This window comes from Paramormyrops kingsleyae, chromosome 11 (genome assembly GCF_048594095.1).
Source record: "Paramormyrops kingsleyae isolate MSU_618 chromosome 11, PKINGS_0.4, whole genome shotgun sequence".
In the NCBI taxonomy this organism is placed as follows: Eukaryota; Metazoa; Chordata; class Actinopteri; order Osteoglossiformes; family Mormyridae; genus Paramormyrops; species Paramormyrops kingsleyae.
The window spans coordinates 18,177,110-18,196,862 of NC_132807.1; the positions used below are offsets into that span (position 1 = coordinate 18,177,110).

Genomic DNA, 19,753 nt, shown 5'->3' on the forward strand with positions numbered 1-19,753 from the left:
TCCTCCATCGTTATTAGTAAAAATGCTACCCAAGTGTTCTGCCTTAAGACATTGCCATTAAGTAAATAAACTTTAATAAGTTTAACCTTTAATATTAATAAAGTCCAGTAACAGCTGATCAGCAGACATTTATTATAGCTATACCAAGTTGCAGACGGGCAATTTTCATACGGTGACCCCCCCTTACAAACACTGCTTTATACGTTTTGTATACCGTACTCTTCTCAGTTTGTGACCAGAGCCCTTTAATGCGACTACCTGTTATAGGTTAGTCAGCACTTTCGGTCTTTATTTAGCTAATTTTAAAAAACATTTATACGTAAATCATTTTAAATATTTAAGTTTTTTTGGTGTTTCTTAATAACATGTCAACCATGTTATTAACCATGTTGTAGACACACCCGTAGAAAAATAAATTATTCCACAATTCTATGATAAATAGGAAGCTGCATTGACTCTTTGAAAAGACATTGGTTGAAACACATTTAAATTTCTCATATTCATACTTTACATTTCTTGATGTTTTATGATGTCCAAGCATAACATGTCAATACTGTTACCACAAGAGATTTTTAAAAATTTTAATTTTACTAACATAAATTACTTTTGATCAGCTCTCTGATTTTGACCATCTGGCCTGGTGATATATCGTTAGCAATAATTAGATTTGCATTTAATCATCAGCCCTGTTACTGTCAACCCTGTTACCTTTTCAGGATAACAGGGTTGACAATCAGAGAGGACAGCCACCCTGTAATTGCACAATTCATTAAAATAAGTTTGTTTGAACACATGCAGATGTGATCACACAATCTGACAGACACCGTGAGTACGCCTTTAAGAGCAGTGGAGAAGCAAAGACGGTATTATGTCCGTCGAGATAGTAATACACTGGTGTCTAGTAAGCTATGATTATCTTTACTCAGGGGTTATCATGTCAACGTCTCACAGGAATGCCCAAGTGAAGCGCACGCACCACATTGTCAATGAAAACAAATTGTCTTGGCCTGCTCGAGAGCATGGCCATGAGTTACAGGGGCATGGGGGGAATGTAACCACCACCACCCCCCCCCCCCCCCCCCGCCAATGTCCAACCCACAGTAACACCCTTGCTCCAGAGCACTTACTGTACGTCTATGACAATATAATTGGCCTTATTCCTGCATGAATCCAAAATTAAGATATTCAAAAGTAACAGGGCACCCTTTTCGTAGAATCACCCTCACACACAAATAGAAATACACACAAGATCAGAATACAGTGTTTAGCAAGAATTTTATTAAATTGCTGTCTTCGTATGTCATAAACTAAAAAAAAAACACCATCACATCATTATCTACATATTAACTAGAATAATCTTTAACTCTTTAAAAATCTTTACCTTCTAAAAATGTAGCTTTCTGATTTATGCAAATAGAATAATAGTAAACTATTACATGAGGGTTTAATAATCTTCACTGTACCTAGAAGCTAGATAAGTATACGTTCATGTAAAAAGCATAGTAAATGATGAGGGAGAATGACATGGTCACTCAGTAAGCAGCGCTGTAGCCTCACACTTCCAGATCCTCCGTACTGCCGTCTAACGACAGGGAGACAGCATACGGGGAAGAAGTGAAGAAGCTGGCCGAGTGGCGCTCTGCAATAACACGGATCGCAACACCAAGAAGATCAAAGAATTAGTAATGGACTTTAGGAAATTCAGATATGGGCCGCACCTCCCAGTCCACATAAATGTACGCAGCAGATAAAGTTGCCAGTTTCAAGTTTCTCAAAATACTCACGGCGGAGGATCTCTAATGGACTGTTAACCACTCCACTCTAATCAGCAAGGCACAGTAGCAGCGCCTTTAGATCCAGAGGGGGGTAAAAAGAGCCCCATCTGCCACAACAACTCTTGGTTAATCTGTATAAGTTGCCCGTCGAGAGCATCCTGACATAATGCATCGGAGCCAGATTCTCCATTTATTCTGCTACTGACCGAAAAGCCCTTTCCACACACAGTCAAGATAGTCAAACACTTCACTGGACTACAGCTGCCAGACACTGAGCGTGTTTACGATGACCGCTAACTCTGGAAGGCATCTATTCAGTCTTTTGCTATCAGGTAAAAGATACATGAGCATACAGCTTCTGCCCCTGATGCTGCCGGGACTGGCTGACCCTTCTATACTGTTACTACAGTACCTTCAGTTTCATAAAACTACAACGCAAACCTTCAAATCTGTATACAGCACCAGTCAAAGTCTGGACACACCTGCTTTTAATGCATTTGTTTCTATTTTAGCTATTTTATCCTCATTTAACCCGGTACTAATGATGCTTATTTCATGTAGTTATTTTATATGAGCATTTAGTCACTGACAGCTATTGTAATAGCAATGAAATAAAATGATCATTTATTTGCCTTATGAACAAGTGCAGATGCTTCTCTTTGCATATCTCACCTTGGGGTCTGAGTGCAGGTCAGCCATTTATCCAGCGCCCCTGAAGAATTTGGTGGGCTCAAGGGCCCAATGGAGCCGTGACTATTCTGCTGAGGCTCGAACCGACAACCACAGGCTGGGAGGCCTAACTCACCGAGCCCCACAGCGCCCCCCCCCCCTCCAGTTTATAAGATTAGCTTCCTAACCTTTTGCAGGACCCTCCATCACTGTAATAGAGATTATGATGAGCCTTTGCCTCCAGTTTTGCTCCTACTGCTCCTCGTCCTTTCATCTTTTGTCTTGCCATCTGATGAACACACACCCAGCTCCTCCTGCTTCCTTGAATCCCTCCCGCCCAGCTCCCTGCGCAGCTGCTCCAGTGCCTCCCTTTCCCGCTCGATGGCCCGGCCCTCCTGCTCCTGGGCCCTCCTCAGCTGCTCTATGGCCTGCCTCTCGCGATCCAGAGCCTGGGCCTCCTGGTCTCTGGCCCTCTTCATCTCCTGCTCCTGGTCCCTCCTCAGCTGCTCCATCATCTCCCGCTGCTGCTCCAGAGCTCGTGCCTCCTGCTCCTGAATCCTGCGCAGCTGCTCCATCAGCTCCTTCTCTTGCTGGAAAGCCTGGGCCTCCTGGTCTCTGGTCCTCTTCATATCTTGCTCCTGGGCTCTCCGCAGCTGCTCCGTCAGCTCCCGCTGCTGCTCCAGAGCTCGTGCCTCCTGCTCCTGAATCCTGCGCAGCTGCTCTATCAGCTCCTTCTCTCGCTGGAAAGCCTGGGCCTCCTGGTCTCTGGTCCTCTTCATCTCCTGCTCCTGGGCCCTCCGCAGCTGTTCCGTCAGCTCCCGCTGCTGCTCCAGAGCTCGTGCCTCCTGTTCCTGGGCTCTCCTCAGCTGCTCTGTCAGCTCCCTCTCTCTCTGCAGTGCTCGTGCCTCCTGCTCCAAGGCCCTCCTTATCTGCTCCTGCTCTGACTGCCCCACAGTTATGACTTTCATAACATCTGAATGGGAGAAAACAGAACCTGAGAAGAGTGGCTGTGTGCCACCATTCAAACCATCTATTTGCCCCTAAGGTTTCAGGGCCCCCTTTTGGCCACAAAGAGTCACCACACTAAATATTAAATATACACATTCCTTATTAGGAAGATGCTAAAGCAGCATGTTCTGCTGACCAGCCAGTTAGCTATGATTTTCTGACTCTACTCCAGTGTTTCCCAACCCAGTCCTTGGGGAACCCTGGACAGTCCATGTTTTTGCTTCCTCTCAGCTCCTTGCGCACCTATACCAGGTATTCGGTGTTACTGATTGGCTGGGAGCTGGGAGGGAGCAAAAACGTGGACTGTCTGGGGTTGCCCGAGGACTGGGTTGGGAAGCACTGCTCTACTCGATAGCTATTTACTCGTTGAATGTGAGTAGGGACTGGGGCCCCCTAAGTGACTTTTTGAAGGGGATCCAGAAACAACAAACCAGCCCCTTCCAGAGAACCTGATGAAAACAAGTTTCCTACAGAATCACCTGCATTTCCTCCAGTGCTCCTGCCAGCTTCCTCTTGCAAAGATGGCCGCCCCAAAGCGCAATACATTGTGGGCCCTGCTACCCGCTGCTCCGGGCTCTGTCCCGTTGCTCTGCTTTCCACATCGCTGTACTCCCTGGGGTGCTGGTTCTGTAAATGTTTGAGAAGGCGGATCTCATTGCCCCATCTTTGAACATAACAGGCAGAGTGCCAAGCTGCTCTCCTGCCCTACTTGATAATACAGCCATACCACACTGAAGGGAGACGGGGCTTCATCACCAATCCCGCCGGCTGTATCATTAAACTCTTCTCTCTTCAGCACTCTCTGTACTGTGGTTCCTCCCCCTACTGCAGAATCTGAGCTTTCTGGAAAAGATTGTCCATATGATTAAAAGGGTAAAAAAATTCTATGTACTATCATTAAAGTAATTCCACTATCCCAGAGAGCAAATAGCAACAACCAGTTGCAATGCCCCAGTTTCTGGTGCAATAAACAGAATCTTTACTTCATGGCAGAATTTGTCTAAAAGGTGTTGCCATGATGCTAAAAGGGCTCAAATACATCAAAATTAACAAATATTTGAGTCAACTTTACAAACTACTTTTACACCAATACTTGACTGCAAGATTGCAGTAAATTATAAAGGCAGCTATTCCATGCAAGGAATAGCTACAAAATATAAAACCAAGCGATCTGACATATTTTTAATGATTGACTGAATGTTACAAAATTGTAACAAAATTCGCGGTTCCTAATTTTTTTGTTTTAGTACTATCACCCAACAGGCTATTGCTGCTATATATTCATATTCGCATTATATTTACAATGCATCTGAAATTGTTTTGGGGGAAAAATAGGTCTACCTAGTTAAAATATTTAGAATACACATGCTTGTTTTAAATCTTATAATTTGTATTTAAAAATTGTTTTTCCACATTTCGCAGATTCCTTATCACGGATGTAAATGAAGCAGAGTCCGTAATAAAGTAATCCGTATTTCCCCTGATCACTGTTAAATCGTCTGATACACGGCAGTCCAAAGCCGGCTGCCGGGAAAGTATCTTAAAAAAAAAAACATTTAATTTCCAAAATACTTCGTTCTCATCGTTCACACGGATTAACCAGTGCCTGATATTTTGTGTCTTTTTGCCTGTTATATTTGACAGGAGTTCCTATCACTGGCCACAGACGCCGAAACTGGGTGACTACCACTAATTAATGCTAGAACATCGTGCATCTACGTGGTAAATACAACAACTTCTGTATATAAAAAAATAAATCTTAGAATTTTCGGCTGTTTTACTGGAAACTGAAAACCTTTACATGATCACATTGTGCAATCTGATTTATCTAGCCGTGGTCACCAAATAAACTCATGGTACCTAAGTGATCTCACAGAGACGCCGTCCTGCCGCCTGCTGAATACTGATGAATTACCAATGATTAATTATTAGGTACAAATATCTAATTATTTATTATTAATTAATTATTAAGTACCGGTTATTAATTATTTACTAATCACTAAGTGATCTCACAGGCACTGGTCTCCGCATGAACTATCAAGTATCCTGCGCCCCGCTACCTGAGTAATGGCCGCACTGTACACCCGGTACGGGCTGCTTCCTGATCCCTCCGGCCACTTCGTCTCTTCTTTTCTTTGCCTGTAGGTCGGCGTACTCGGCGTGGTGCTTTAATCTCAAATGCCTGCGCATGTTACTGGTGTTGCCATGATGCTGGATGGTCTCCAAACATATGAGGCAAACTACTTTTTTCGCATCTTTGCCGTCTTGGTAATACAGCCACACCGCGCTCCACTTTCTGGACGCCATTCCCCGGAAAGGGGGGTAAACAGGACTGAGAGTCCTGGGAAGGACGAGTCTTCCTGAGCGAATCCTCCCAACCAGCCGTTCGTGCAGATTCGCTTCAGGAAGCGATTCGTTCAGCTGAATCGAATAGGAGAAACAGCGTGAGATTGACACTTGCCTGACCCAATAGAAAAGCAAGTCTAGCAAACATATCGTCATTTCTACCAATCAGAGATTGAATTGAGTGGAAACGCCCACACTGCCATAGTCACTCTCATCGTTCAGGCGGGTCATATGTTAACATCGGACGGGAATGCGGGGGTTCAGTCCTGCGTGTGGCAGTCCTTAGTATTAATTTAATTTTCTTGTTCGTGTAATAATGTTTAAATTACGCAATTATGTGGGATTTAGTAGAATTGTTTTCATAAGCAGTGGAATATGTTATGGCGCTTCACTTTGCTAGGGGGCAGCATATCGAAAATAGGAAGTCCATCCGTGAGCGTGATTTGCTCTCAGCAGGTACAGATTGTAATATAAACAAGTTTTAAAAAGTAAATGGGTGTGTTGCAGCTTTGGATATCATCATGTTTATTTCCCCCCCCCCCAAAAAAAAAAAGAGTTAAAAAGAGATTACAAATGTAAGAAAATAATTTATGGTTATGATTACATTAAAATTCTTGTGTGAAGTGCTGATGTTTATGTGGAAAGCTTTTGGTTTTAATAGATTTATGTTTTAGGCATTATTATACATCCTTAACCTGGACACTAGTCTACACTCTACTAACGCATACATATAGACGGTAGCAGGAATTTGGAGAACTCACTGGAAATGCTCCCAGGCTCAGGGACGACAAGCATACTCTTGCAGGCATGAGGTCATAGTGCAATCCGGTGAGCTCTTGTTCATCAGTATTATTAGATTTCTTGTGTGGGTAGCGTAGTGTCTCATTAGGTATCATTCACTGCACACATCCGGTGGTGGGGCTTTAAATAACACCTCTCTTCTGTGTCACATAGGATTGCAACTGCATTCCAAAGACATGCAGTTAGTCTACTTGGCATCTCTAAGCTAACAGTGGTGCTATGATTGTGTGTGTGTCCTGCATCCTATCCAGTATGTACCCCTGTCCTGTGCCCTGTACCCATGGATACAGGCTCCTGGCCCCCTGTGACCCTAACCGGAATATATGATTGGAAGATCACAGGACTGAAAAGTAAACAACCATCTTAACTAAGTGATAAAACTCTTGGTAAAAGTGGAGAAAGGTGCTGAACCGGCTGTGCAGGATTCCAGCGCTGGGGTCGAGTTTCGTCAAACAGGCAGGCAATGTGTTTAAACCCAAGGCAATCTCAGAGTAAAAAGTACTTCCCAGACACGTGGCTCAAATGCAGATGACACTGTACACTATTGAATATGGACATCACAGTGCAAATCAAGTAATCTAAAACGATAATTAGGTTATTAAATTAGGTTATTAGACAATTAGTTGTTATATTTTTGGACATCTACCAGGATGTAAAACATAGGAAAGCACACAAACATTTGCACTTCTTAATTACGCACCCCTAGAGCGTTTAAATGTCAGAATACCTTACAGAGCATGATGAAGGTTCTTTATATAGATGGTATGCACTGCTGGAACACTCAGTGCAGTAACCGACAGACTCTCAGAACGTATTTCCCCACAGAGCACAGAGGCGATTATGCAGTCAGAGTTTTTTTGGATTGTAGCTCATGCTCGTGTCTCTGAATAAGCAGCAGATGTTCCGTTAATCTGCCCTGATTCATGCGCGAGGTGCACTCCCTCCTGAGTCATTATTAAGTCACAATGTAAATGTGGTCCAAAGAAAGCAAACAGCACGAGGAGCATCTGAGCAAATTATCACTGCAAGGGATCAGCTATAAAATGCAAACCTTGTAACTTATCATATACAATCACATTACACTTTGTTTCAATAACTCAAACTGTGGATATTTATTGAAGCAAAATTGCATTCAAAGTTTTTTTTTATGAAAACAACTTAAAAACACTTTTAATAACACTTAAAATTAACCCTATTAGGCACAAATAAATATCAAATCAACACTTAGATTTTCTTGCTCTAGCACTAAACAAACTTAGTAAACAGAGCAGACAGCAGGAATTATAACAGGAAAAAAATATATAAATACAGTGTTTCAGAACGACTACCAGTTTATGTACTTTAGACACTTATGCACTCAAGCACAGAGTGTGGACAAATACCCCCCTCGGACCCGGGTCCGCAGTGCATCTGACTGCTGTACATTCACGATACATCAAGGAAAGGCTTGCTGATGGAATGATAATCAGGAAAACTGTGAAATTAAAAGCACCAAGAACACAGAGAAACCCTCAGCTATCTGCAAAAAATTACCCACCCGGGTCCCTCAGACAAAATATTCAAAAAAACAAGACCAATATGTAGCTTATGATGATGACAAGCACCTCTGCTTTCTTCCAGCGTACTTTTTATTTTGTATGTTAGGCAATCTGTGAACCTAAAAAGGTTCAGTTCCAAGTTTTAATAATGGAATGTTAATTATTTAACATGCAATATTATCCGACTTACTTACCATACAGTATGAAAGGGTTATCTGTCGTCGGTATTGTAAACACCTTCCACCTCACTCACAGGCGGGAGATAGAACAGTCCAGTCTGAACGCATCACTGGGCACAGTAATATTTAAGCAAGATCTCCTTGGAGATTTTAGTTTTACTCTATTCACTCTGCTCCGCATTACACTTGTACAGTTGACTACACTGTAACTCACCGTGAAATGTTTCTGACAAGACCGCAACATTTCAGGAGACCTTCGAGACAAAGACCCATGCATCCACTTAGCAGCATCCTAAACTGCAGCGAAGAAAGCAGGAGCTTAATTTGCTTATATAAATAAACAGATTTAGTTTCAGTGATGTGACAAGCAGTACCAGCTACGGCTGCAATCAGATGATGCTGAGATTCTGCTTCAGCTGAAAGCATTTTATAGAATTAGTAGTCAGGTTTTGAGATTTCGATTTTGTTTATAGAAAAAACAAACTCACAATCCTAAAATCGTCCAATTATGTATCATCTAACAGTGGAACACTAACCAGTGATGTCACACAGAAGGTACATAGGGAGAGCACGGACCAGCTCTCAGAGGGCCCCTGATGCTCGCACCCGAGTCAGCCGTGGGGGGTAGGGTCAGGCCTAGGGGGAGGGGTCTGTACAGACAGTAGGACAATAAAACACCACGTCCGCATGGCAACATAAGCTCACAGATGAAAAACATCAACCTTGCTTCCCTTAAGGAGAACCAGAAACTAAACACATACACTCCACTGATCCAGTTACAAAGTTCTGTTGGATCTGATAAACCACACGGACTCCCCAGGGGATCTTTCCAGAAGACCCACCCTTAGAGAACAATGGACTCGTCTGAGGATCCACCACTCCCAGTTCATGACTCGACGGCACCGCCCCCGAACTCCACCCCTCGGTCCCAGGGGAGGTTTTTGGTTGGCCTGCAGGATATCCAATCACGCAGAGCGGAACATATGCAGAGGCGCTGTCGTTCGAGACGCCTCAAGTCCACGTCTGGGCCGGGGGAGCCCACGTGAACCCACCCCCTCAGGGATTATTCCTCTGCAGCACTTCACACAGATAATGGTTGGCGTCGGGTTCCTCCGTCATCACGTCCACACGTTCCCACTCACCCGTGCGGCTCGACCGCTTGATGGCGTCCACCACGGTTTGCACATACAGGCCGTCCTCGAAGGAGGCCGCCGCTGCCACGGGACGCAGGTCCCAGGTCCGCCGATCCTCCTGGTCCTGGAAGGAGAGCCGCAGGGCTTGCACCATGCAGGCCATCCCCTTCAGGTAGGGGGCAGGGATCTCTCTTGTTGCCTCCCCCAGGTCGGTGTCGGACGTATCCATGAGCAGCAGCTCCTCCTGGGAGGTGCCATTGCGCTGGCCGTACAAGTCGCTGCCGCGGGCCACCAGTCTGCCAGCTGAGCCCACCACCATGACCTCATGCACGAATGCGCCCGGCATGTTGAAATTGAGTGTGACAGTGCAGCAGACCCCGCCCCCAGTCCCACCCCCGGGCCCACCCATCAGCATCTGGAAGAAGCAGAAGTCGTCGCTGGTGACGCGGCGGATGCCGCGGATGGCGCCGTTCTGGCCCACGAAGGTGCGCAGCAGCCCGTGGACGCGCTCGGCCCGCCGGCCCGTCAGGTGGCTCAGCAGGTCCACCAGGTGTGAGCCCATGGAGTGCAGGCCGCCGCCGCCCATCAGCTCGTCGCATGTCCAGCCGTAGGTGTCGCTCAGCAGGCTGCCCCAGTAGACACGCGCGTCACACACCTGCAGCTCGCCCACGTAGCCTTCGGCCAGCAGGTGGCGCATGCGAGCAAAGGCGGGTAGGAAGCGCAGCACGCCGCCCATCAGGCTCATGAGCTGAGGGTAATACCGCGATGCTGTCACCATCTTGAAGGCGTCAGCCGACGTGGCTGCCTTCTCACAGATCACGTTCTTACCGATTCCTGGGAAGGGCGGGAGGGGGGTGAGTTAGCCACAGTGACCACTGCCCGGTCAAAGGCGATTGGAGGAGAGCGGTGCTAAATTATAGAAGTGCATGATTTGCTAAATATAACCATTCATATCTTAGGCAGAGCAGCACCATAGAGTGTTCCTCAACACCAACAAGGCAAAGTGTGGTCTCAGCAAAACCGGTCTTGCTAACCCTCCAAGAACGAAGTTGAATTCTCGCCAAGCGAGCTTGATGAGCCAAATGGCCTCCTCTCGCTTATAATTTCTTGTTTATCTTTTAAACTTCATATTTTTTTAAAACTGGATATTTGGAAGATGGATATAACTGGAAGATGACCTGAAATGGGTACGTGGGAACACAAGTATTGTCAAGTATGTATTTTGAGAAACAGGGATATAAGTGATCAATCTGATCCGGTATCAGCTGCCTACTGCACTGCACGTCCATGTCCAGTGGGAGTGTATCCGTTTCCGTCTGGACCGCATGTGGCCCGAGACAGGAAGGGCAGCCTTCAGCCAACCCATGTGCCAGAACAATGCACTCCCACCTGAGACTCGCCCCCTCGGGAGGAAATCCGGCCCTCTGCCAAAATGCCTGCGTCTTCCTGTTTGCTCTGACGTCCCAGCAGCGTCCACACATAAACGCTGTGTGATACGCAGTGACTACGGCCTGGCAAACTGCGCCATCGCGATCTGCAACGATCCGCACCGAAGCAAAACAGGCCGAATATGCCTGATCGCAGAATATCCATCCAAAACATACGATACAGAAATGTGGCTCTACCAGTCTGTCCTGCCTGATGCTGCTGCTGAGGTAGTTATGGGGTAGTTACATTACCATAGAAACAGTAAGGAAACAATGACATCGTGACCCTGAGGGGTAGCTAGCCATGCAAATCACCTGGTGGAGTCCAATACACACACAGCTTTTGGGCACACAGGTTCAGGCACCTCGCGTGAATTAACCAGGTCGATCTGCCCAGGTCCTCTCCCACCACACCCTCCCGATTTCCATAAGTAACCACCACTGCCCCCATTGCCCAGCTCCTCCACCCTCCACCAGGTCACCCTCCCCCCACCCCCGTCTGGCCTGAAAATCAGACCCCAATCATAAACGGAATGCAAGACCCCCACACACAGGAAGAGGAAAGAGGTCATCTCAGCAGACTTCCTGCTGCACCGTCCACTCCTGGGCTGAGAAGAATGCTTCCTAGCCTTCGGCAGATATCAGAAATCCAGCTCGCAGCTGGCCGTGAAGCGCATCTCTGTGGATGTGACCGCCAGTAACAAGGCTCTCTAATCTGCACCCGGAAGCTGGGGCAGGAAGCCGGCGTCACTGCACAGGAATTCTCCCTCGGTAAATATAACAAGGAGGAGCCGGAGGCTTCCCAAATCTGATTAACCAGGAGTAGGCGACCCAGCCCGCAGGTTTCAGAAAAGTGCCCTGAACTGAGTACGAAGCAGCGTGTTGCAACACAGACACTCCAACGCTACTGACATGTACATATATCATCCTGCAGGCAAAAGCATGAGAATCAAAGGTAGAGGCACAAACAGCAAACAACACCTGGCCCACTTAAAAACAACCAGACAATTATGGTATGGAAAGGAATCCTCTCTGAGCTGCTTATCTGCAGGACTGCGGCCAAAAGCTCTGCCATAAATCCATATCAGGTTGTGTCATGTTGAGCATGAAGAGGGAAGCATCCGCAGCCTCCGCCCCGCATCCCCGTGCCATGGGATGGCATGAAAATAGTCTAAACAAGTTGCTTTAACACAAGTACATATCGAGGGGAAACAGTTGGCGTGGCCAAAAGCTCTCCCATGTGTCCAAATCGTCACGTTCTGTGCGAAGCCTTAGACAAACCCTATTGTGTTCCACTAAATGCCTGCATATTTTGATATGACAAAGTTTTTCTTGATTTAAATCCTGGATTTCTTTAAGATTTGTTCTGCAAAACACCTCCTCCCTACCAGGATTCCCAGCCCTCATGGGTGAAACACCCCCCCCCCCCACTCCAGTTTATGCTACGCCACAGAGCCCAGCCGTGCAGTAACTGTGAGCCGGGCGGGGCTGCTTCAGGACGGGAAGGGAAAGCAAATGAGAGCAGGCGACGCCACAGACAGGAATGCACACTATCAGCCCGAATCAGCCAGTGCGGAGTTTATACAAGCCGTGCGTGAGCGGCAGGGCTGCTGATCAGGGGAGCGCGACGCTAGCCAAGCTCCAACGCCAACCCTTTAACTCTGCCCAAAATCACTTTACTTATATGCAGAATTTATTTATTATTTCACACCTAATTCCATCTCATGCTGCTTCTGACTGCAAGTAGTCTAGAGTATGTAAAATTTCATGTGCACATACTCGTAAAGATCTTGATTCACACGCGGGGCACCGGAGCAAAATAACCCCAGATATGTGATGTGATGCCATAGGGTCAGGTGACCGCCTAGAGGCGTGTCTCTCACCGAGGGCCTTGACGGCGATCTGGCGCGTCAGGGGTGGAGGGATGTTGACGCAGACAAGGTCGACGTCGGGGTGCAGCAGCACGTCGTCCGTGCGGCTGGTGTAGAAGGGGATGCCCAGCTCGCGTGCCAGTGCCCGGGCCTCTTCCTCCGTGCGGCCCCACACGGCCTGCACCACAAAGCCTTCTGCCTGCAGCAGCGGCACCAGCACCCGTGCCGTGCTGCCCGTCCCAAACACACCCACCCCTGGCAGCATGGCCCCCCTACACGGCACGTCACAGACGGTGGCACATCACCGGGAGGCCACTCCGGAACGGTCGGGCGCTACTGCTGTAAGAAAAATAAAGGTGGGTGTTAGCATTAGCACCCTGAATAAGATACTTAGTATTTCACAGTTTAAATTATTATTAAATATTCTGGCCTATGATATTACACGGTACACTGGATGCCATCCCCCCTGCACAGTGCATAGTCACTGCGCTACACACAGCAGTCTGAGCACAGGGCCAGGTTACCAAGTACATTATCAGTAGCCACCCATAAAATCCACAAATAAGCAGCAGCTAAGTTGTCTATACAGGGTCCAGCTTGAGGAGCAAAGTGCAAAGAGACAAGCTGGCGGCACCTGGAGGGTGAAAATGTCGGACCGTGACTTACCTGCACTGCCTCTGGACCTTTTTCCTCCTTCCGCAGGATATTTGCCTGCTTTTCCCTAAAACCAAAGCAGCAAGATATGTTAACACACCACAGGCACATGGCCCATCAGATAGACAGGAAGGGGTCGCTCATCACTATGCAAATTAAAGCCGCTTTTGATTGGCCGTTGCTGGCGTATCAGGGTTTACCGAACCGGCCGGCACCACCTGTCCGGCCCGCAGCGCACCGACCTGTTCTATCGTCTTTTTAAATAGGAACTAAAATAAGGTTTCCGGTGATAACAAAACTCTAACAGGCGCACCGCGGGCTGACAGTAAATCAGACCGACACCAGGAACGCGTCCTTTTCGGTTCGAGAGATTTAAACCCATTACCAGACACCCATGCGGCTCGTTTTTCTTCTGCAAAATACAGAGTAGTTAATAAATGACGTAGAGCGGCGCCGGAGGTGCCCCCGACAGCCTGCGTCGGCCAAGCCGGGTCTCCGGGGGGGATGCGCTTTACCTTCCGGCGGCTTTATCGGGCTACTTACCGCTACGGCGATGTAATATGCATATAACAAGCCACGGTATCTTACTGTTGTTATTGGCGACGTTTCTGTACCTCCAGCAGGGCTGTGAGCTGAGCGGCCGGTGGCTGTCCCTGGCCGGTGTCAACGCTCCGCGGAGGTGGGTGGAGAAGACCCTTCGGCTGCCTCGGGCCGTCGGCGCGCAGCTACATTTGGGGAAACCTGCTGGCCCAAGCTCGCCAGGGAGAAGGTTGGGTTAATCCTCACAGTGACAGTCGCTGTGTAGGCTAATCGCAGGTAGCCCGCAGGGTCACCAATGAGATCCGTACGTGGGAATACGAAGCGATGCAGACCCAGACCTTCCAGAGCTCCGCCGCGGACTGGAGGCAGCGAGGCTGCGCAGATGAGCCGCACCGCTGGAGGCGAGCCTGGCCACGCCCGTCCCAGAACCTGACCAATGGCATCGCGCTCATACGGAGCCAGCCAATAGCAGCCCATATCGCTCCGTCTCATCTGGAGTTCGCCATAAACTGTGATCGATAATACAGTCGTTTCATGCACGCCTATAAGACAACAAAACGGTCCATTTCACATTTATATTTAAAGAAAGTGTACAATGTTTACTATGACCTTAGGGGTTTATGCAGGGAACTGCAGAGCTATACTTGTAAGACCTGAAAAGGAAGCAAACGATGACAAGAAACTGAACTGTATCATGTGGATAAAGTTTTAGGTGTTTTCCAAAGTTAATTCCATCCCATTAAACGGTTAGCTATTATTTCACTAAGTTGAAGGTTTCTTTGCTTCTAATTATTAAAATTGGGTTATCCAGACATGCCTGAAGAGTATCATTCGCTGACTCCAAATGTCATCTGGCTTCTATAACTACTTCTTCAGCACACAGTCGCGGTGGTTTTAGGACACAAGGCAGGGGAGACCTTGGATGGGATGGAAGTCTCTGGATGGAATGCCAGTCTTCGGGCAGACATTCAAACGCTGTGGGAACCCTAAACAGCATGTTTTTAAACTGGGATGAGACCAAAAACATAGTAACGTACACACAGTTGAAATGAGGCGCTAGGGGGAAATGAACCCAAAATCCAGAGGTGTTAGACCACAGTGCCACTTATTCATCCACCACATATTCATTATTAGTAACTTATCTAAACGTCATGAGACATTTGCCATGTGACAGGAAGTGGGAGACCTTCCACTCAGGTTCACCACTCATCCATGTCCATGAATTAAGAACACCGTAGGAGGTCCTAAAACTCTTATCATAGCTACAGTTCTGTCGTCTCCAAAAACTTAAAACGATCCTACGGAGGTATACATTAATCGTGAGGGGCATTTGAAATGCACCCCAGCAGTTGAAGTACTATAACAGAATTACCAAACCGGCTTCCTCTCTAAGGGTTATCGCGCACAGCACCTGCGGTTCTCTTGGTGGTGTTGCAGCCACGGACTCACGGACCAATTCCAGAATGCTAACAAGTTAAAAGACGCTTCAACTGGCAGATAAACAATGACGTCATTGACTCACGCTAACGTGCCAGGAACTACTGCCAAGGACACCTCCGACCAACATTACCGCTGTTAGTAAACAGCAGCAGAACGGGAACTGAACGCCTCTTTCGGAGATTAACATAATAGAAGAGGAAAACACTTTCTCTTTTTCCAAATAAGGGTTATTTTTTTTTGGTGGGTCGGGGTATATTTAGTTTGCAATGTTCATTGTAGTAAAATAAGTGTGCGCAATTCAAAAGGGAGTATGTTCTGTCAAAGTTCACATAGCAGAAAATAGACTTTAACAGTCGCTATTTGAAACAAGTTCTCACAAGACAGTGCTGATGCTTGCACAACTTAACGGTTGGGCGTTATTTTGCTACATGCTATCCCTTTAATGACCAGCAGAGGTCATAAATAGAACAGCGTGTTATTGTAATGTTTCTGGGGGACCTGGAGCCCAATCACAGGCAGCGGACACATTACTGAGAAGGGTGCTGTTCCATGGCAGGCCACATACGACACAGGGAGAACATGTCATTTACACACACACACACACACACACACACACACACACACACACACACACACAGACACAGACACAGGTCAGGGGCTTGATAGGTCTAGGCCAGGTTACAGGCAAGGACAGAAAAAAAAAAAGATCAAACATATTGCACTTAATGTTATTTATTAGAGTACTTTATAGCATTAACACAAAACCCTGCATCTTTACTTGTGTAATATATAACAGATCTTCAGGAACAGGACCCTAAGGGCAGCCATTGTTCCTGAATCCACTATTGTCAATATCCATCTGTGTGAAGAGCTCACATGCAAGTGGCTGTCCTTTGGAACTACTTTGCTTAATACATCACTGAACCAGTCTGATGCCTTTTCACTGGGGGACAGCCAGGTGGCACTCAGGAGCAGAAGAGTTGTGAAATGGAATGTGAAGAGGATCAGGACCAGCACAACCATGCCGTTTCACCTCCTCGGCTTGGGCACGACCTTGTTCCCGCTGGTTGCCACGGGGATCAGCAACCTCCTGTACTCTTGTGGGAGGTACCTCTCAATGAGCACGTTTAACGGCATGCTGTCCGTCACGAACCCTTGTCTGTTGGCAAAGAGGATGAGAAAAAACTTCACGCAGTATTCATCTAAGCCTCTGGGGGGCGCTGGTCTGCACAACAAAAGGCTATTACAGAGAAAGCATACAGCCACCTAATGTGATTTTTGGTCATTTTATAGTAGAAGTTTATTCCAAGCACAGCAAGTACCCCTAAGGGGTTCCTGTATGAAGGAGGCCCAGCCCAGACCTCTGTATAGGGGCTGGTTTGTCATTTCTGCCCACCCCCCGCACCCCTAGTGTAGTGACTGTTTGTGGCCAACAGGGGCCTCCACAGAAATATATGCTTTGAGTGGTGACAAACGCCATCATTGCCTCTGTATGCATCGAACAAACACTACATTGTACTACCAAACAATCATATTACAGTATCATATTACAGCAGCGATTCTGAAGCGAAGAGGCTAATAGATGCCAAGTGAGAGTGACAAGAGAATGCCAGACAAAACTGGTATTCTTTAGCAAAAAACCGCAAATGAAATGGAACAGACCTCCGCAGGAGCAGCTCTACGTCCTCCAACTCAATGGTCTTCCTCTTGGCATGCCTGGCGTACGCCTCCAGGTCCTCAGACAGCCGACTGAAAAACTTGTCTATGCTGTGGAACAGATCAGGGGTTCTGAACGAGAACAGGCACACGCCCCACCTGCAAACTTCAGCCAAGTCCAGGTAGTGTGCCGCAAAAATGGTGGTACCTCATTGGCTGGCTCTTAAGGGTCTGCATCCAATGAGAGGTCTCTTACTCATATTTTGGAATATACTGAAGCAGTTAAGCATGAACTGACTGGTTCAACTAGGACTTCTGCTGTCACAACCAAAGATCTGTATTAAAATGTGCAAAAGCACTTCAGAGTGAAGGTCAAGTCATACTTCACTACCCCCCCCCCCCGTGTGCTTTTGGTTGGGGACGAGGGGGTGCGATGTAAATTGTCATCAAGTATTGGCATGTGTAGCCCAGATTTGTGTGTCAAGTGAAAACCTTGTGCTTCTGTGCACATCAACCAGGCATGTGCAAGATTGAATAGGCATTTCCATTAGGTGGCAGCGTGGCCATTCACAGATCAGCGGTCAACGACAAAAGTGTAGAGGAAGAAGGGTTATTGTTGTTGTAACAGTAGTTACAGTGCACAGCTGTATGAGGAGAGTTGGAGGTACCTGCATATCTAAATTTTCCCCACACGGTCCAGACAGTATACTGAGGTGTACGGTATTTTAAAAAGCAGCACCGTTCCGCCATTTTGAAATCTTGGTAATAAAATTCACCAAATGGGTAGGGGTCCTGGCTAATTTTGTTGCAAGGATTTCAAAATCCCACGTTATGCTTCATGACCATAATACTTAACACCTTACCATAATACTGCCCAAGCCTTGACTAATAACTTTAGAACTTCATAAAAAGTTTACCCTCGCTACACTGCTTGTATTTGTGTCTATTGCAATACATCTGCCCTCCCCTGGTCTGGTGGAATATCACTGTTTGCATGCACCAACTGCAGCCATATATAGTATGAACACAAGCTGCTGCACACGAAAATTCATAGCGTACGGAATCGCATGCGGAAAAGTGAAGTACGAAATAGGCATAAATAAAGGAAATACTGACACCATGGTTAAAGGCAGAACAGCTTGTGCCGACACCCCCTTTTCAGACAAAGGGATCCTATGGTGTAATAAGTGAGATCTGAGGAAGAACTAAGGAGAACATGATATCAAAAATGCTGTCTCTGCATCTAACTGGAGCTGAAGGTTTTGTGCAACCACCAGTACCTGTTTAACGAATGACCAATACAGAAGGATAAACCCAGTTTGGTTGGCTAGCCTACACTGATCTGTGAGGCTTTGTTAGCAATGGTCATGGTCCTGACTGCATGCAAGTGATGAAGCCAATGGGAAAGAGCATACAGATGACTGAGGCATTGTGGGTACCAAAGGGCCTTTATCCAGGCAGCCCCAGCAGGACAGCCCCACCCAAGAGAGGAAAGGCAATGCCCCACCCTGAATTCCGACTGCCTTACACTTCCTTCAGCACCGGGTAGACATCTGAGGACACGCTGGTCTTGGCGAAATGCTTGAAGACTGACATCAGGTAGCTCTTCGGCAAGCCCGTCTCCTTCTTGGTGGCCGCAGCCTGGCGCTTCCTCTTGGGTTGGGCAGTGGGGGCCTGGGAAGGCTTCCTGGGGGAGGACACAGAGCTCCCGTATGTTACACACATGGCTTTGAAAAGCACGCCCCATTGGGCGATAACAGCGAGCCCCCCCCCCATCAGAAGCATGGCATTACTGGTACAGCCAGCTGCCAAGCCCAGTGTGTCCAGTGCAGGCTCTACGTACTGTGCATTCTTCACCAGTTTGAGGAAGCCAGGCGTGACAGCGGGCCCTGGCGTTTGGGTCGCCTTCTTCTGGCGGACAAAGGCCGGTGTTTTCATGGACAGCTCTTGAGTTTCAGCCAGGGAAGACGGAAACAGGCAGTGTGAAATCTCCGTTTGTGCCATTTGTCATCAGACACAAAAACACAAAACTGGCTGAAACCATTACTTGCATCCTCCATCCATCCTTAGTTTCACTAGTCAGAACTTTTGACTGTAAATATTAAATTATTCTGTGTTTTCGGGTGTTGTGCGGTTCACTGGCTCAGTGGGCATCTCTGCCACCTCATGCCTCCGGGGCGTGGAGCTACGCTTTCGTGGGTGACCTCTGACACCCATTCAGCTCGACATGTACGTAAGCCCTGCTGGATTATAAAGGCAGTCTCCACAATGGATCCTAGTCATAGTTGCAATGCTTGTGTAATAGAGTGTACAATGCACCACCATTTCCATTTAAATAAACCATTTGCAGTGTTTCTTTAGGGCTGAACGTAGCCTTGGTGACTCACCTTCACTCTGGGAGCCATCTTCTTCACTCTCCTCCCCGCTCTGCTGCTGGTTCTCCCTGTCCTCATCTCCTAGATCATCATCAGCGCTGTGCTCACTCAGTGCTGGGGAGGGGGGGCGCATTTCAGCCTCTGGAGACTCCAACTGTTGACTGGAACTCAGGTTCTCCTTGTTCTGGATGTTGTAGCTCTCCCAGTTGGAGCAGCCCGGGGTTACAGCTGCTGTCCCAGCCGTAGACTGCTCCGGCTTCCGCGAGCTCCTCCTGCTGTGAGGCTCCTCCGTGTGTGGGGAGTGGGCCGGGGGGGAGCCCTCAGATGTCTGGCTCCTGCTT

General features: G+C 47.4%; 3 protein-coding genes across 8 annotated transcripts in view; all 3 read right to left on the reverse strand.

Moving 5' to 3' along the window:
- Positions 1-1,126: 1,126 nt before the first annotated feature.
- Positions 1,127-5,875, reverse strand: LOC111847660 (uncharacterized). Of its 2 annotated transcripts, none has more exons than XM_072718184.1 (4): positions 5,513-5,650; positions 4,209-4,295; positions 3,932-4,079; positions 1,127-3,417 (listed from the first exon to the last, which is right to left on the reverse strand). In XM_072718184.1, the coding sequence occupies exons 2-4, from the start codon at positions 4,227-4,229 to the stop codon at positions 2,666-2,668; spliced, it is 921 nt and encodes a 306-aa protein (XP_072574285.1). In that variant the 5' UTR covers positions 4,230-4,295; positions 5,513-5,650; the 3' UTR covers positions 1,127-2,665. The 2 variants fall into 2 exon arrangements, with proteins under 2 accessions (XP_072574285.1, XP_072574283.1); XM_072718182.1 differs by having other exon boundaries at positions 1,129-3,417; positions 4,180-4,295; positions 5,513-5,875.
- A 1,807-nt stretch (positions 5,876-7,682) lies between these two features.
- Positions 7,683-15,396, reverse strand: gfod2 (glucose-fructose oxidoreductase domain containing 2). 5 transcript variants are annotated; one of them, XM_072718185.1, is made up of 5 exons: positions 15,353-15,396; positions 14,016-14,927; positions 13,414-13,468; positions 12,760-13,086; positions 7,683-10,283 (listed from the first exon to the last, which is right to left on the reverse strand). In XM_072718185.1, exons 4-5 carry the CDS (start codon positions 13,010-13,012, stop codon positions 9,373-9,375), a joined length of 1,164 nt encoding a protein of 387 aa, XP_072574286.1. In that variant the 5' UTR covers positions 13,013-13,086; positions 13,414-13,468; positions 14,016-14,927; positions 15,353-15,396; the 3' UTR covers positions 7,683-9,372. The 5 variants fall into 5 exon arrangements, with proteins under 5 accessions (XP_072574286.1, XP_023674467.1, XP_072574287.1 ...); XM_023818699.2 differs by having other exon boundaries at positions 15,314-15,388; XM_072718186.1 differs by having other exon boundaries at positions 14,016-14,483; positions 14,759-15,378.
- Positions 15,397-16,097: 701 nt separating this feature from the next.
- Positions 16,098-19,753, reverse strand: part of cenpt (centromere protein T) — a 10,001-nt gene continuing 6,345 nt past the window's right edge. Inside the window, exons 10-14 of the mRNA XM_023818106.2 lie at positions 19,425-19,753; positions 18,881-18,983; positions 18,566-18,724; positions 17,044-17,148; positions 16,098-16,540 (exon numbers count right to left, since the gene is read on the reverse strand). The exon at positions 19,425-19,753 is cut by the window's right edge and continues 64 nt beyond it. Of these exons, the coding sequence (XP_023673874.2) occupies positions 16,411-16,540; positions 17,044-17,148; positions 18,566-18,724; positions 18,881-18,983; positions 19,425-19,753 (826 nt within the window). The 3' untranslated portion in view covers positions 16,098-16,410. The remainder of the gene's footprint in view (positions 16,541-17,043; positions 17,149-18,565; positions 18,725-18,880; positions 18,984-19,424) is intronic.

Bases quoted from the DNA above. Each gene is read 5' to 3' on its own strand.
- LOC111847660 (XM_072718182.1), bottom strand. From the start codon at position 5,759: ATGGCGTCCAGAAAGTGGAGCGCGGTGTGGCTGTATTACCAAGACGGC. The intron at 4,080-4,179 runs GTATGGCTGTAT...AAACATTTACAG, and splicing joins CCCCGTCTCCCTTCAGTGTG to AACCAGCACCCCAGGGAGTA. The intron at 3,418-3,931 runs GTGATTCTGTAG...TCTCCCATTCAG, and splicing joins GAGCACTGGAGGAAATGCAG to ATGTTATGAAAGTCATAACT.
- gfod2 (XM_072718185.1), bottom strand. From the start codon at position 13,012: ATGCTGCCAGGGGTGGGTGTGTTTGGGACGGGCAGCACGGCACGGGTG. The intron at 10,284-12,759 runs GTGAGAGACACG...CGCCCTTCCCAG, and splicing joins GATCGCCGTCAAGGCCCTCG to GAATCGGTAAGAACGTGATC.